The 16,168-nt window shown below is 52.3% G+C and overlaps 1 protein-coding gene across 1 annotated transcript; it reads right to left on the bottom strand.

Annotated features, from left to right (window-relative positions):
• Nucleotides 1-2,774: 2,774 nt before the first annotated feature.
• On the bottom strand, nucleotides 2,775-15,949 carry ASPGLDRAFT_132464 (dynein heavy chain; the record flags this gene model as incomplete). Its single annotated transcript, XM_022541121.1, has 3 exons — nucleotides 2,775-3,224; nucleotides 3,278-15,588; nucleotides 15,664-15,949. The coding sequence occupies 3 exons, from the start codon at nucleotides 15,947-15,949 to the stop codon at nucleotides 2,775-2,777; spliced, it is 13,047 nt and encodes a 4,348-aa protein (XP_022398004.1).
• Between the last annotated feature and the right edge of the window lie 219 nt (nucleotides 15,950-16,168).

The raw sequence follows: 16,168 nt of genomic DNA, 5'->3' as shown, positions 1-16,168 counted from the left end.
GACCATTGAAAGTGGTGGGATGAACTCCAGCCACCGCTAGAATTCCTCCCTGTGTTGGGCCTTGAGTATAGTGGTTGGCTGCTCTTTGGCCTTGGTGTTCCAGGGGCTTGTCCGCAGCGGGTCTACCTGTTCCTAGCATAGGACAGAGGCTATGCAGGCTATTGTTGCTTGCTGTAGTAGGGGAGCCTTGTTCCCTCGTACTGTGTTGGCCAGGGCTTGGATACCACCAGCTGTCAGTTTGGCCTTAGAGGCGAGTGTCTGGGCATGGATTCTGAATTTGAGATTCCGGTCAAACCAGATTCCCAGCCAGCGTGTGGCTCCTTTAAGAATGGATGGCTCAATCTCTACTGCACCCTTTGGGGTTTGGATTATACAGGTGGGATTGTTTCCCTTCCGGCCTTTGGTGAAGTGTTGGGGTTCTGTTTTGATCAGATCAAAGGTGAGCCCCTCTCGGCCCCATGCCAGCAAGTCTGCGGTGATTCCTTGCAGTTTGATGGTGTTGTCTTGCTGACAACTAGTTGGCAGGTATCATCTGCATATCCAAATCGGCCTCTGCGGGTTATTGTTGGGCCTAGTTTGAAGATGGGTTCAATGTACAGCATGAAGAGGATTGGTAAGACTGGAGAGCCCTGTGGCAGGCCTGCTGGGACTGCAAAAGGTGGACTCTGATACCCATCCAGTCATACAGCTGCTATTCAGCCTTGGGTAAAGCTTGGCACCCAGCGGAGCACTGTAGAGGGCCATCCTTGATCTCTAAGACGTTTTATCAGTCTGCCAAGTAGGACCGCGTCAAATGCACCCTTAACATCCAAGGTCAGCATGGAGGCACTTAGGCCGCGGGCCCAGGCTTCCTCAATGTCATGAACCAGTGCTGGGTCTTCAGCAAACCGATTTACAACCTAGGCGGCATGGGCGCCGGATCCCGTATTATAGAGACAGAAGATGACTACTGGGCCTCATTAACGCCAGGACACATGTGGTCCGTTATACTGCAGGGGAAACACCACAGCACAGACATCGCCGTGGTAGCCGGGAAAGTAGTGCCATTTCCCGTCTGGTCAAGATTATTGCGAAATATTTTGCCAGTTGATTTGGTATAATCCCGCAGCTTCTTCAGGTTATGGACGAGCCATATCTCACTATTGTATTCTGTAGCTGTCTAGATGGATGAGGGTGGATCTCCTCTATCCGGCATTCGTGTGTGGGCTCGCTAGTGCGGGCCAATCAGGAGCGGGGCATATTGAAGCCTGAGGCTCTCAAACATCAACCAGCGAATTGGGCAAATTGGTTTGAATAGAAAAAGCAAGAGCGATGTTTACAGTACGGCGTATCGGGAGGCTATACCAGAAACGGCAAAACTAGCCGGAAAAGGAAATTCACAGGTCCTGGTTTTACAAGACAAATGCGTGCCGTTGGGTTGGAGTGAAGGTACTCCCGGATGCTGTGGAAGCATGCTGATTAGCTATGATTGAAGTTAGATATATACTGTCTTGACAGACAGTATATATCAACAAGAAATCCAGCCTTCTCCTTCAGAAACCGCACCACATCATCAATCTCGTCCGGCACCTTATACCAGTGTCCGAACTCCTCATATGCCTTCCACGTCACATCCATCCCAAATCCATCAGATAGGATGGACGCCATCCGTCGCCCCAAGTCTACCGATACCTTGGGATCTGCAGACCCATGGCCCAGGAATACCGGTGTTTCTAAATAGGACGCACGCAATGCATTCTCTGAATCAGCGTCAGACTGAATGGGTGGCATACCGAGAATATCCCGGATATGATTGACTGCTTGGATGTGCAAGGGGACATCTTCACTATCTGTATCGTGGGCGAACGGGTCGTCATCGTCTTCTTCAGCTTCTGATTCAGATCCCGATTCTCCCTGATCGCCTTCGTCAGTCTTCAACAACCCAGCAATTTCCGTTTCAAAAGGTAACCACCCGCTCATCCCAATAAACCCCCCAAGCGGTTTACTCCCTCCTCCCGCAGAAAGAAATCCTCCCAAAAGACAGAACACAGAAGCCGCACACCCCTGACTCAACCCCCCAATCACGACCCGACCATACTCATCGCTAACAGCAGAATCATTCGACAAGAGCCCCGCCTCTTGATCAATCAATCCCCGAAGGAATTCACTACTTTCCTCTAGTCCATCAAGCTGTAATTCTGTCCGGGTGTTCGGGTCCTCAAGCGAGTAATTATCGAACCACTGGTTGATAGGGATCCGTTTCAGTACTGTAGAGCGGCGTTTTCTCGCGGTGGGGAAGATGGATTTGGTCGTTGGGAGGCGCTTCGCGATGCCCGTTGATTCGATGAAGACGTGGCCGAAGCGTTCGCGGTTACTACCGCGGCCGTGGAGGAGGATGACTGTGTGCGTATGTTGGTCATGCCTGAGAGGGGGATGACGAGGGGAGGGGGATAAGGCTTGGAAGAAGGCATGATAATCAGAGTTGGGGGACTATATAGCAGTTGAGGAATAAAGCGGGCGGCAAGGTTTAGTTACATTTAAATATCTGGTGATCATCGACAATAAGCGCCGACCTACTAATCTATAGCACACACTACCATCAGGGCGCTTGAGAATGTTGATAATGATCTCTTATTTCAGTTTGTCAAGCACTACGACACGGACCGTCCGCGCGCGCCTCCCAAAGTCACAAGCTACGATACCGGCACTGGTTGATCACGCAAAGATAAATTGTCTACAAGTGACTTCTATGATATACATGAAATGAACAAAATATGCATCTAAGAAACAAGCCACTAAGCATCAATCATCAACTGCTCTCCCTCATCCAACAAAGTCGTAACCCTCGCCAAATCATCAATCATCGCCGTACCATGCCCCACAAGCAACAATTTCTCCGCGTTCGCCGGCAGTCCAAGGTACGTCGGGGGCTCTCTCTCAGGAAGCTGGTTGACCCATTCCATAAAGTCACGGATACCAGTTTCACCAGGTAGGATAAGAGAATCGTCCTGCTCCTGCACGCCAGAGACGATGTTGTAGTCTTCTTCGAAGGCGGCTGGCGTGAGGAAGTTGTTCACGAGGCTTTCGAGTTGCTGGAAATCGCCTTGGTCGTCGATTTTACCGCCGTAGGTTTCGGTTACGAGCGTGCGGATCATGTCCCAGGGGAGTTTCTGGGGCGCGACATTGGAGCGGCCTTGGGCGATGGTTTCGATCCAGTAGTCGATGATGAATGCGGAGCATTCGTACTGTTACGTAGTTAGCATCAATGAGATTTGACTGTTGCTTGGTGAGAACTTACATCACTATCGTTGAACTCCCAGAAACCCTTCCAACCAAGGCTAGGCGCGTAGCGAAGACGTTCCTGAAGAACAGCATGCAAGAAGCACAGCAAGAGATACACACGAGCCTTCTCGACAGGAGGCTTGCTGGCCCGCAAAGACAACGTAGACAATGAGTCCTTCATATTGGCACGGATACCAGCCGGCTGCTCGTACATAAGCACACGAGAAGCACGGATAAGGTTGACCGGGATCTTGGGACTGGATTCCATCGAAAGGAAGAGCCTGAAGTTCTTGTGCGGCTTGAGAGTATCGAGTCTCTTCTCGAGACTCTGGAGCCACGACGGCGCCAAGTGCACGTTCTTGACCAGAACCCAGTTTCCGGCCGCCGCGGCGTTGCTGATTGCCTTGTCGGCGCTTTCGAGACCTTCGTTGGAACCCATTGCAATGTTCGCGCACCTGGATCCTGTACGTTCGACCAGGGCGTCGACCTTATAACTGGCATCGAATCCAGGACTGGAGCTGAGAGAGATTGGCGTCCTTGCTGTGACTTGGTCCACGACGTCCTTCAAGTCACTGCTTCCCTCGAATAGTTCACGGCCAAAGACAGAGCCGATGAATCGTTCCGCAATGGGGACGAACCGGTCCATTCTGCACAGTTTGACAAGAAGTAAGGACCGGAGCAGCTGATCGAGCTGAGGAGCGTTCTCCTCCCAGATGACAGGCACGGCATTCTCTGCAAGCTCCTCGCTGAAGAAACGGTCCCATTGCTCTGCGGGTACGGACGGGAAGTTTGTCTTGAAGAGAGACATGTTGGCGATCTTCTCCACGACCTTGTCGCGGTTCTCCGGAGTTGAGGACAGGTCTGCGGCCTCGACTGATTCGTCCAGTATGGTGTCGATAATGCCCTTGTCCATGGGGTACGGCGCAGCCTGCGCGAGAAGCATAGCCAGCGTGATACGGTCCTTATGAGCCAGTCCCAACGAAGTACGCTGGTACGTTGTCACGAAAAGACTCCGGAGGATGATCTGCACGCGAGCAGTGTGTTCCTTTTCTTGTGCGAGCTGCTTGTTCTGATACAGGACAGCGTTGAAGATGTCGACGAAGTACTGGAGCGAGAACTGGTAGAAATGGTTGATGTGGTGCAGCTGCTCCAAAACCGCAAACACAGCACTGCAGGATCGGGCAATGATGCTGTAGTTGAGCGTGACATTTTCCACCTCCGTCATCACACCTTCGGTTTCGACCATCTTCCTGGAAATCTCGCCTGCTTCCTTCTTGAGTGTCTCGAGGGTTTCGATAACATTGTCATCGTCGAGGATATTGCCGCGAGATTCGTTGAGTGCCTGCAAGAGGCGTTTCTCCAGCTGGCGGAGATGTACCTTGAACTCACCCTGCATCTTGACAAGGTTCGTGCGTCGCTCGTCCACATCGGGTCGCTCGAACTTGAGCACTTCGTTAAGTGACTGCGTCTGCAAACTGCTTTGTGTGACAGTGAAGTTGACGAACGTAGTTCTACTGCACACGTCTGGCGGGAAAGATGCAGACGGGTCTCTCGTCGAGAGGAACAATCTAAACGAAGGCGAGAAATCAATCTCTTGCTTGCCAAGTTGGATCAAGACACGACCACCGGTCTTCTGGTACTCCTTGTTGAGGACGTGGTTGAGAATCGGGTCCAAATGCTCAGCGTCTTGAATGAGAATTGGATTACCGAAACGTAGAGCACTTTCCAATTGCTTGACGAAGGAATCGTCAAGGAAACTCGTAACGGTAAGCTTGCGTTGGGTGCTTTCCTTCTGCAAGAATTCCGTGACACGGCCTGAAGGATCGATGATGAGAGGGTATCTGTTGAACCGCTTCAGGACAATGGCGTTCTCCGTGCAAAGGTCGTCGACCGGCAGCGAGTGGTCTTGCCAGGTCAGACGTTCGTCAGCATTGGACAGGTACTCCGTAATCGGGTTATGCGGCTTGAAGCTAACGCCGGACTGCGACAGTTGCTGAGCCCAGTCATCAACCATCGCCTTACGGAACTGCTGATCGTAGAAACCGGCGTAAGCCAAGAAAGCTGCAGCCATGAGAGTGTCACCAACAAGGGTGCTGATCTGCGTTTCAAACGACCTGCTTCCCTCTTCCCAACGGACACGCTCAGACGACAAACTCTCGAGCAAGCGCACACTTCTGTCGACCTTGAACTGCACACTCGACATCTCGGCCTTGATCTTCTGAGTTTCGCTAATGAGTGCAGCGTACTCGTCCTTGTATGTGCCAATGCTGCGCTCGAGGTCCTGGATGGTGTTCTCGATTGCCTGGGCCTCTGCCTTGGTTTGGAAGGCCTTTTCTTCAAGGTGGCCGACCTCGTCACGCAATGGACCAACACGGTCCAAAATAGCAGAGTAGTTGACCTGCGCTTCGACCCATTGCACCAAGGGACCACATGCCTTGCTTGCACGGGTGACACGCTCAAGGGTGAAGTCTTCCTTGGACAGATACTCGTTCTGCATCTTGGTCCTGTGTCCGCGCGTCATTTGTCGCTCGTTGTCGTAGTTGACAATGCTGGCAATGAAATCATCCCTTCTCGCGATACCCTGAATGGTCTTCCAGCTGTCGACCTTGTGACCAAGCAGAGTGCACACAGCTTCCAGGGCAAGTCGAACACTGGCTGGCGGGCTACCCATCGAACGAACTTCAGTCAGATGTTGACGTTTGATGTTGCTGACACTCTTCTGGGCCTCCAACACAGCAGGCTCGGCCCTGGCGAGATCATGCAGGACAACTTCCTTTCGCTCGGCCACTTCCTTCTCCTGTACCTCGAGGGCTTTTTGAACTTCCAGGGATGCGGCTTGTCGCTGTTCTGCCTCCTTCTGGTCCGCAACCATGTGCTTCAGCTTCTCATTGGCCTCTGTATCCTTCTTCTCGAGTTGCGACTTCTTCTCGGCAAGACTGGCGCGGAGATCGGTAACCTTGTCGACGGTATCCCGCAGCTTCTCCAAACCAACGTTCAAGTGTCTCTGCTGTTCTTCGAGATCCTCACGTTTTTCGTTGAAGAGCTTAACATACTGAGCAACGAAATCGAGATAGTGACGGGGCGTGAGGAACGTAGTCCTGCCTTGCTGCTTCTGCAAGCGCTTGTTGAACTTCTGCAAAGAGTAGTGGATGTAGACCATCGAGTTGACGATAGCATCTCTGTGAGATGCAGGCAGGCTGAGTTCACGGTAAGCGACAGGGATACTATCTGGTGCAACGAAGTTCGGCTTGTCCAGATCGACAGACTGGGTAAGCTCAGAGCCGACCTGGAAGAGGGCTTGATCGGACCAGTCGCCCATCCAGTTAAGGACACAACGGTTAAACAGCGCAGGACTGGTGGCGGCCTTCGAAGACAGGCCTTCTTCAGGAGGATTCATCGTGAAAACGACGTGGAGGTTCTTGATAATTTGCTGGGTGAACCATCTGTACAGTTCCTCCTGGGAGTCGAGCAGCAGACCCTGGCGCTGGGCACCTTCCTTACAGGCGGTCATCAACGAGGAGAATTCGTCGCCTTCGAACAGACCAGGAACCTCTGCGTTGGCAAGAAGGGTGTTCATGCGTTCAAGGAAACCCGAGTCGAGGACGTTTCCTTCGTCCATGACGAAACAGATTTTTTCACCCTTACATCCGGCGCGACGGAGCACGTTACGCAGATCATCGTCGAAATCTTCCGAAGAGTACTTGCCATGGACCTTAATCTGGAACACCTTCAAACCATTCATCCAGGCAACGAAGCGAGACAGCGTAGTCTTACCACTTCCACTAACACCAATCAGAATCAAGTGACCTTGCGGCTGTCGGAACACTCGGTCAATACGCAGGGCGTGCTCAAGAACGTCGTTGAATAGCACGAGAGGAACATCAACTTCTTCCTCACAGAAAGTCTTGAGACGCGCCTTGACAAATTCGCGGAGTTCCTCTTGCTCAACTGGAGCATAATTCTTGGAAAGCCAGTTGGAGAACAGGATAGGTCCCTTGAGAGCCGCTTCCTCGTCGATTGTAGGGAAGTGTTCCAATGCAATGCGGCGGACAGTATCAGCGGTCCAGTTTCTCTCATCTTCCGCGACGAGACGATCCTGGAAGAGACGCAGAGCCTCGTGTGCCCAGATCCGAACCATTCCTTCGAGAGACAGAGTCTCGAGGGGTTTTATGGCTTCGTAAACACCACGGACCCATCGAGTAAGTTCACGAGGCGAGTAGACGTAGTGCGGTTGGATCTTGGGTGTGAATCTTGTCTGAGACTCCAGGTAGAATTGCACCATGGCCTTCGTAAGAGCCTCGGAGTAACCACGCAGCAAAGGCAGGATCTTAAGAACGGCGGAGTTGAAGGTGCCGTAAATCTGGTTAAGCGAGATCTCACCAGGGTAATCCACCATGATCAATGGAGCATGGCGCAAGAACCTCTCGCCCATTGCGGTACGTCCAGCATCACTGGGGGGGTTACAAGCACCAACGAATTGAATGCGATCAAGAGTGACCCAGGTCTTGTCCGAAGTCCTCCAGAAACCGTTCTGCTCAACAAGCTGTCTCAGGAAGGAAATGGCGCGCTGGGTACCATATTTGTCGGGAGCAGGCAAGTTGATTTCATCGCAGAAGATGACCAGCCAGCGACCGATCTGGTTCGGGGACATAACAACACCATTCAATGTCTTCTTGTACTCACAGTACTGCTCAAACGTCTTGATCAAGAGGTCGGGTGTCGTTGCACTGGAGAAGTTAAGGCCCACGACCTCCATGTTCTGGAGCTTTCTGAGAGCAGCGAACAGAGTCATAGTTTTACCGGAACCAGGAGGACCGCAAAGCAGCAAGGGCTTGTGCTCCGCGAGCCAGGAGTAGAGCACATCTTCATGACGAATAGTGTCCACTGTAGGGATGACCACGTCCGTTTGGGTGATGGAGTGGGTGTTGACATCGATTGAAGGCACCTGCGACTGCCAGCTAGACCAGTCGCACTTCGGCAAAGTCACGTTGAAATCAATGAGCGACGATTCACCATCAGGCGGGAGGTCGATCGTCGACAGGGCGGACACGAATGCTCCGAAATCTTGACGGTCACCCAATGGACAGTCTCCAGTAAAAGACCACACAAGCGAGAGAAGAAGCTTCTTCGAGATGTAGGACTCAATCTGCTCCGGATCCAGCGGGAAATCGACATGCTGAACATTATACTCGAGGACATTTCGACAGGCCTTGTTCAACAGACTGAACAGTGTGTTGAGAGCGCGGATATCGGTAAATTCCATGATGTGGTTGTACTTCTTGGCCTCCTGCAAGCTCTTGAGAACAAGCTCATCGGTCTGCAGCATGTGCTTAAGGAAGTTGGAAAGCATTTCCTGTGCATCTTGAGTTTTGACTGCAGCTTGGCCGGCAGGCGCGCTGTCCTCATCGAGGTCCTCGAAGGTCTTCGTGCGAAGCGACTCGACGTAGTTGGAAATCATCATTGTGGGAGTTACGGTATCCTCATTGAACCAAACCATACCGCAACGACTGACAGTGGCCAGGGTAGCGTACTTGAGGGTCTCGACTTCGAACATGATACGGACATTGGGAGGCAAGTTGAGACGCTCACCGTTAGGAAGGGTCAAAAGCTTGTTGTCGTCAAGAACACTGTTCAAGTTCTCAACCCATTCAGGGTCGACATCACCATCGAACACGATCCAGTGCCGCTTCGAATCCTCGCCACGGAGGTTGTCCACGATCTTACGGAGGATGCCTGTGAACAGACCGTCCGTCCATTCTCTAGTCGTAGGATCAAGGTTTCCGTAAAGCGCCTCCTTGGACATAACCTTAGAGTCAATGATGTGGGAAACACCTTCAGTACCTTCAATACGTTGCAGTGCCTGGAGGAGAATCTTCCACGCGGACGATTTACCAGAACCCGACTTTCCGACCATCATAACACCATGGTGGATACTTTGGATCTGGTAGAGCTGCAGCGCCTTCGTGGTCCACATCTCGCTATCCACGAAGTGCTGCTCCTGGGCGATCTCCCGGATGGTCGCGGTAAGCTTCTCAAAGTTGGCTGGCACATATTCCACGCCCTGGAAGTCCTCTTTCTGAATGTCCAACATCGTGTCAACATCCTCCCGCACCAGCTTGGGCGCAATGGTCTCACGCAGACTTTGAACCATGATCTGAGGCTCGACAATCTCATCTGGGCCGAGCTCGCCCCCGGAACTGGCAATGCGGGTACGCTTCAGACCACCAGAGCTAACCAGGACACTCTTCAGGGCACGCAGACCGAAATCGTAATGGGCCTGCTTGGTCAAACGGGAAGAGCAGTGGTCGAAGAAGGGCACTGTCTGCTTTGAAAGGGGCTTCGCTTGCTTGAAACCCTGGGAGAACAGCATAACTTCCGCAATGAGTTCCTTGTCCGGCTTTGACATGGCAACACTGCGGAACAGCTTCTTCAAGTTATCGGGAAGGTTGGAACGGCCTGCATATCCAGGGTTCATGGTGATAAAGATTCCAGTGTTGGAGTTGACGGACAGCCGTCTGCCAACAAGCTCGATTTCGGATTTATCAACTTCTCCGTTCTTCAGCCCAATTTGAATGTTCTGGATTTGCTGAGACACAGCGGACAAAATACGCTCCTCGAGACGGTTGAACTCGTCAAAGCAACCCCACGCACCGACTTGGCAAATACCCAAGAAAATACGACCCATGGCCTGGAAATCAAATGTATCGTCACAGCAGAAAACAAGGGTGAAACGACCAAGCTGAAGACCAAGCGCCTTGACCGATTCGGTCTTACCCGTACCAGCAGGGCCATAGGGAGAACCTCCGAGTTTTTGACACAGCGCCTGGGTAAGAGTGAGGAAACAGCGGTCCGTAAGAGGAGTGCGGACGAGACGCTCGGGAACACCCAGGTATTCGAAACCATAAGCCAGCTTGGCGTTTGCCATGTGAACGTGCAAGCGCTGGAGGAAGTCGCCTTCGGCGTGGTAGACGAAGCGCATTTGGAGCAACCAGAGGTAGTGCATCGGCGAGGTGGCGCTGGACTGAATAAGTTTCGCGATGACATCTCGCTGGTGAACGAATTCCGTAATCATATGCTCGCACTTCTTTCTCGTGATCGTGTCGAGGTCGCCCAGCACGGTAGTTGCAAGCAGTTCAAGCACTCGGACTTGAGAATCGAACAAGGATTGAAGGTTAGCGCCGCCGTTCTCGAGTTCCTTTTGCACAACTCCTGTCCAAATAACCTGGCTGGCAATAACAACAACCTGAGCCGGGTAATTGGCAAGGAAGTCGTTGAAGGCAGTGCGGTCGACCTCGGGGGAGTTGTAGATCGTGTCGAACTGCTCAACAGCCTCCGCAATGAGTTCAGCCAGCGTCAACTTCATGTTGTTTTCAAGCGCACTAAGCCAATCGTTGATCCTGGGGGTCTTGACAAGGTTGACTTCTCTCTTCAGACGGACTTCCTCGCCCTCCTTAGACGTGAAACCGACAATGTTGTTGTCATCATCCATCAGCAGTCCAGACAGACCAGCGAACATCTTCTTGAAATGCTTGGCCACACGGAAGATGTCGTTGCTGTTACCGATAATTTCCAGTAAATCTTCATCACCAACGAAGTAGAAACGGGGGAAGGAAACACGTTCGCGCTCCAGGTATTCACCCAGCGCCTTTTGGATCTTGTTCAGCAACTCAGCCAATCGTTCCAGGGACTTCTGCACTCCGTTGATTGCGAGGACATCCAGGACATAAGGCGACTTGTAGACCTTCTTCATTACGTTGAAGAATTCGGAGTTGATGTTCTGGAAGCGACTGGACTCGAGCGGGAGAAGGTGCTTGATGTCGGCATTGCCCGTGAAGACACCCTCGAGATAAACCCATTGTCTCTGAACGTCAATCCAGACGTCGAACAGGACATGAACACGGTTAAGCTTATCCTCCCAAGATGAAGCCTCCTCTTCAAACTCCTTGAAGTACGGCGAGTGCCTCATGGCTTGCAGAGAGTTCAAGTTCTCACTGCACTTGGCGAAAAGGTCATCAAAGCCACGGATAAGACGGCACTTGTTCTGGTAGTTGACAAGATCAAGGGAATAATTCTGCCATGTCTCGCGAACGGATCTCAAGAACTCTTCCAATGCCATTTCACCCTGAGCTTGGGCAATGATGTTGCGAATAACTACCTCAGTGGCAACCAGGTTCAAATCCCAAACATCTCCAAGAGTAAGGGAGACAAGCGAGAACCTCTTGCCAGGTTTCAGGGCCTTGTAGATTTTCTGCCAGTGACGTTCGCGGACGGCCTCAGACTTCATGTCTGAAAGAAGAGGGTTAACCTTGAGCAGTTGTCGGAGAACATTTTGGACGTGCTCAAAGGCCGCATATTGGCGCATACGACTTGGCATTTCTTTGGTCATCTTAATCAAGCCATCGATGGCCTGGCGAAGTTTCCGAGGCTGGATACTTGTCCATAGCGTCTCACGGAGATCATTCAAACTCTTCCAGATAGTGGATAACGCCGCCCAGACCGACATAAAGTCCTGAACCTCTTCCAGAATTTGCGGCAAAGAGGACTGGGAGCTAGCAGGCAAGTCAAGAGCCTCCTTGGCCTTCGACACCATTTCGAACTCGGACTGGAGAGACTCAAGACGCGTCTGGAACATGCTCAGAGTGCGAGAAGCCTCATCCGGAGGAATGGTACCTGAAATTGGCTTGTCCTCGTTCCACTGCGCGATAACCTCCGCGATCCTGTCACCAATGACCTTGTCTTCAGCGGCGATCTTTGCGCGCAATCCCTCAGTCTGGTCCTGGACGATCTTGCTCTTTCGTGCGAGCAGTTCGTTCAAAGCCGCCCATTCACCATCAACGTTCTCCACATGGAGCCAGTCGCTGGGGAATTGGTAACGCTGACGGGCGAGGGTGGCTTGACCTTGACGGAAGAGGTCAACTTCCGGCTCCCAGACCTTAGCCTTGCGCTTGCATTGCTGGACAATGGTGATGAAAGACACAGCGTGCGCCGTAGAGGATGCTTCCAGCGTTTGTCCTTCCAAGTCGCGACGGGCGGAAGCAATGTCCGAGTGGACTTCCCGCATGCGACCACCGAGCTTGGAACCGAACTTGAGGAGGATCTCGTGTTGCCACTGGTCGTATTTGGCATTGACCCTGGTCTGGACTTGCTCGTAGTCGATCTTGATATTTCCGAACGAACGGCTGACCTCGGAGGTGTCGAACGTGGCACGGCTCTTGCGAATCTCCTGTAACAACTGCAGCCATTGGGAGAGGTCATCGCCAAGGATATCGTAGACGTGCTCAGACCGCAGATCCCAAAGCGACTGGAACTGCAACCACTTATCGACATACTCGGAAACCTCCTTCACACGGGTCTCCACGGCGCTGTAAACTTCGTTCAGTCCATCGGTACAGTACTGCGGCAAATTGGCGAAGCAGGTTTCCGAAACGTGAGCCTTTTCGACTTCGATCGAAATCTGGTACCGGGAAGACTTAATCCTCTCCAGATTGCAGATAACGCCCAGCCAGTGATCGAATTGCGAGAACCAGCTCGCCCGTGCATATTGCAATGGCGGGTCCAGATGCAGCACCTGGTTCCGCATGGAGATCTCATGCGTCAGTTCAGGGAATTCGATCTTGTAAATTGTCGCTTCAACTTCGCCTGTTGCGGGATACTGAGTTCCAATGGAAGTCTGCGTGTCGTGCTGCTCATCCTTTGCCTCCTGGAATGCAGTGATCCATTCACGAATGGCACGAGTAAGACGCTCGCACAAGATGGCCTCGATCTTCTGGTTGAGGTTTGCAACCCAGTATCCGAGATTCACGTAGTTCTCCAGGTTGAGCTTATCGACAGCCATCTGGATCGTGTCCAGTCGTTGTTTGAATGCGAGCGCTTCATACGGGCAGGTCTTGAGTTCGTGAATCGCTTTCTGGATGCTCTCGTTGATCGAAGCCAAAACGGCCGTCTTGGATTGGAGCACAGACGCGGAACCTGCGAACTCACGGACGAACTGAATATGCTTGCTTTCACCCCGAGTAGCAAGGGTAGAGTCGATAGCACCGTTGGCCAAAGCCGATTCCTTGAGGTGAAGTTCGTACGAATGAACAAGTGATTCCCACCTCAGGCGAACACCCTTCTGAATCATGCCTTGGGTGTCATTGATGTATCCATTGAGGAGTATTGCCACTTCAGCCATCGATGCAATTGAGCGGCTGGTCTGCAGCAGCGTCCGAACACTCTCCATCAAACTGATGGCATACGGGTACACACGCTTGGCTACCTTGGAGATGTTGCTCACGGCGTGCGGCACGTGAAAATTGAGCCACGTGAGGTTCCGAACTTCCTTGAACAGAGCAATAACCTGGGCGTCAAAATTGACAGCCAACTCCAGGCTGTTTCCGGCAGCGCGGTTCTTGACGATGTTGAACAGATATCCAGAGATCGAGATGTGTCTCCTCTGGACATCATGCATCCAGGAGTCAAACACTTGTCGAGTATCGAGCTTCTTGCGGAATAAGCTGCTTTCCGCTTGGAGCTTCTGCCCCTCCGAATGCAGGTGCCAGTCCTCACCAAGAACATCCTCAACCTTCCGCATGTATCCTTCGAGCTGGCGTTCGATTTGGCGCGCCCAGATAATCGCACCGGAGACAGGTGGGAGATCGCGCAGCTGTGACATTGCATGCGCCTCAGAGTAACCATACTGATGCTTGAAACGCTCGTGCAAGGCGGAGATATCCTGCTTAACGTTCTCGATAAGCTGGGTCTGGTATTCACCAATAGCACCCCGAATCTTGGGACGGACAAGGAGTGCGTTGAACTTGGAGAACACCCGGAACATCTCATTCGCGTTCTTTGCCGTGGCCAGACGGTCACGAAGGCGGGCGATAATGGAGTTCTCAACACGGGAGGTGCGCTCGTTGTAAGCAATTTCTTCTTGAATCCACAGTTGTGTGCCTTCAGGAGAAACGTCAAGCACGTCAACATTCTTGAGAGCAGCGTAGGCCTGCGCGACTTCCTCCACAGCATCCACATCACCAATCTCTTCCACGATGACGGCTTCGTCGGAGCCAGCTGCAGCAGCATCGCCAGATGACGAGCTCTTGGGCCCTAAAACGTTGACAATAGTCCTCTGGAGTTGTTCGTGGTTGACGCGGAAAGTGTTGATGTACTTCAACCGTTCCTGGGTCTTCTCATGGCGTGGGGTAATCTTGATCGGGATGAACTTCTCGTTGCGACGACGGGTAGATTCACGAGCCACACTGGTGAACTCCTTCAGGTTCTCATCCCAGGTTCGCCAAATGGCACCGGCGGTCTTCATCAAAGAGCGGAACTCGCGGTAATCCAAGTGCAGGATAGTCCGGCCATGCAACAGACTATGGATTTGTGCGTCAAGATCGCCTGAGATGGCCTCGACAAGGGCAAGCGCTCGCTTGATTGGGTACGGGCAGATCTTCAACTTCTTGTTCAGATGGCCAAAGATCAAATTGAGCGATTCCTGGACCTTCTGCAGCGTGGTGGCAGACAAAAGCTCATCCAACGGGAAGTCTCGCATCAACTGGTTGTATTTCTGGACCAGGTCCATGGCCTCCCGCAAGCCGGTATCCGCAGAGAAACTCAAAGTCGCTTGGTAACGTTTGGCATGGCGAAGAATATCCATAGTAAGCTGGACACCATCACGACGAAGCTGGTTCTCAATGCCTTCCAAAGCAGTCTCCATGGATAACCAAAAGTTGATTTCTTGAGCTGCGGACCCACTGTCAGCATCGCGGGACATCTTCGTAATTGTCTGGATAGACCGAATCCAAGCGTTAACGGTATTCTGAATGCTGTTGATGAACCCGCTGTTGTCAAGTGTCGCGGAGTCAATCAGGTCCGTAGTGGCTTTAGGAAGAGCACGTGTTGCGGCCTCATCCAAAGCAGCCTGGACAACCTCATGGAGGGGCAGGTTCAAAGTCGGGATCTCAACATTCTGCTGCAAATGCAGAAGCCCAAGTTCCAACTCCGCAAACTTCTTCTTCGTTCCAGGAACTCCGGTCTTAGCCTCCGTGTCCGTCCGGGGCTTGGACCCCGCAACCGCATCTTGATTTCGGGTGTAGGCCTCGAAGTAAGGACTCAATCCGTGGTGTACCAGCAAGTGTAGGATTTCGTACGGCGACATAGAAGAACCCTGTTGGGCTTGGGCGTTGTTAAGCGACGCAAGACCAGGAAGGTTCATCACCTGGATCTGTGTCGCGATAGGAATCGTGGGATCAATCGGGGCAGGACGTTTAATGAACGCAACCGACGAAATCGTCGTAGAGGCAGAGGAGATCTCGGCGGAAAGGTTGTACACATACTGGGTAGACGATGCTAGAATCGAGCAAACGTATCAGTCACTTATTGTTCCCTCAAGCAAATTCACCCCGCCGCACACACCGCACATACCTTGACCATCCTCCATCCCATCCGTAGTATCTTCAGACGCCACAATATCCTTCTGCACATACAGAGCAACCTGCGCCTCCGAAGCGAATCGCATACATCGCTGTACTGTGTCATTGTACTTGGCCGGCGATAGCAAGCTACCAGTGCTTTCCAGCTCGGTTTTCAGAGCGCCCAAAGTCACCTGCAGCACTTCCGCCAAATATTGAATGACAGCAGCGGGATCAACGAACGACGCCTGGGGCGGCGCGGGCACGCCATTGGACACCTCTGTCGAGGCGACCTCCATCGTTAAGATTCTCTTATGGGTTTCGGGAAGCGATGATCATCGAGCGTTAGACGTTAGGAGAAGGATCGGAAAGCCCGCGGCGGCCGGACGAGAGGGAATGTTGATAACAAACGCGCCGTCAGACTCGTGTAAACAAAGGCGTAGAAACAAACAGTAATATTAACAGAAAGAAAGGACGACAGGGTATCGTGACTAGACGGGGTATCAAAGAGAAAAAAG

The sequence above is a fragment of the Aspergillus glaucus genome (assembly GCF_001890805.1).
Source record: "Aspergillus glaucus CBS 516.65 unplaced genomic scaffold ASPGLscaffold_19, whole genome shotgun sequence".
NCBI classification, from domain to species: domain Eukaryota; kingdom Fungi; phylum Ascomycota; class Eurotiomycetes; order Eurotiales; family Aspergillaceae; genus Aspergillus; species Aspergillus glaucus.
This window is presented reverse-complemented; position numbering and strand designations above follow the sequence as displayed.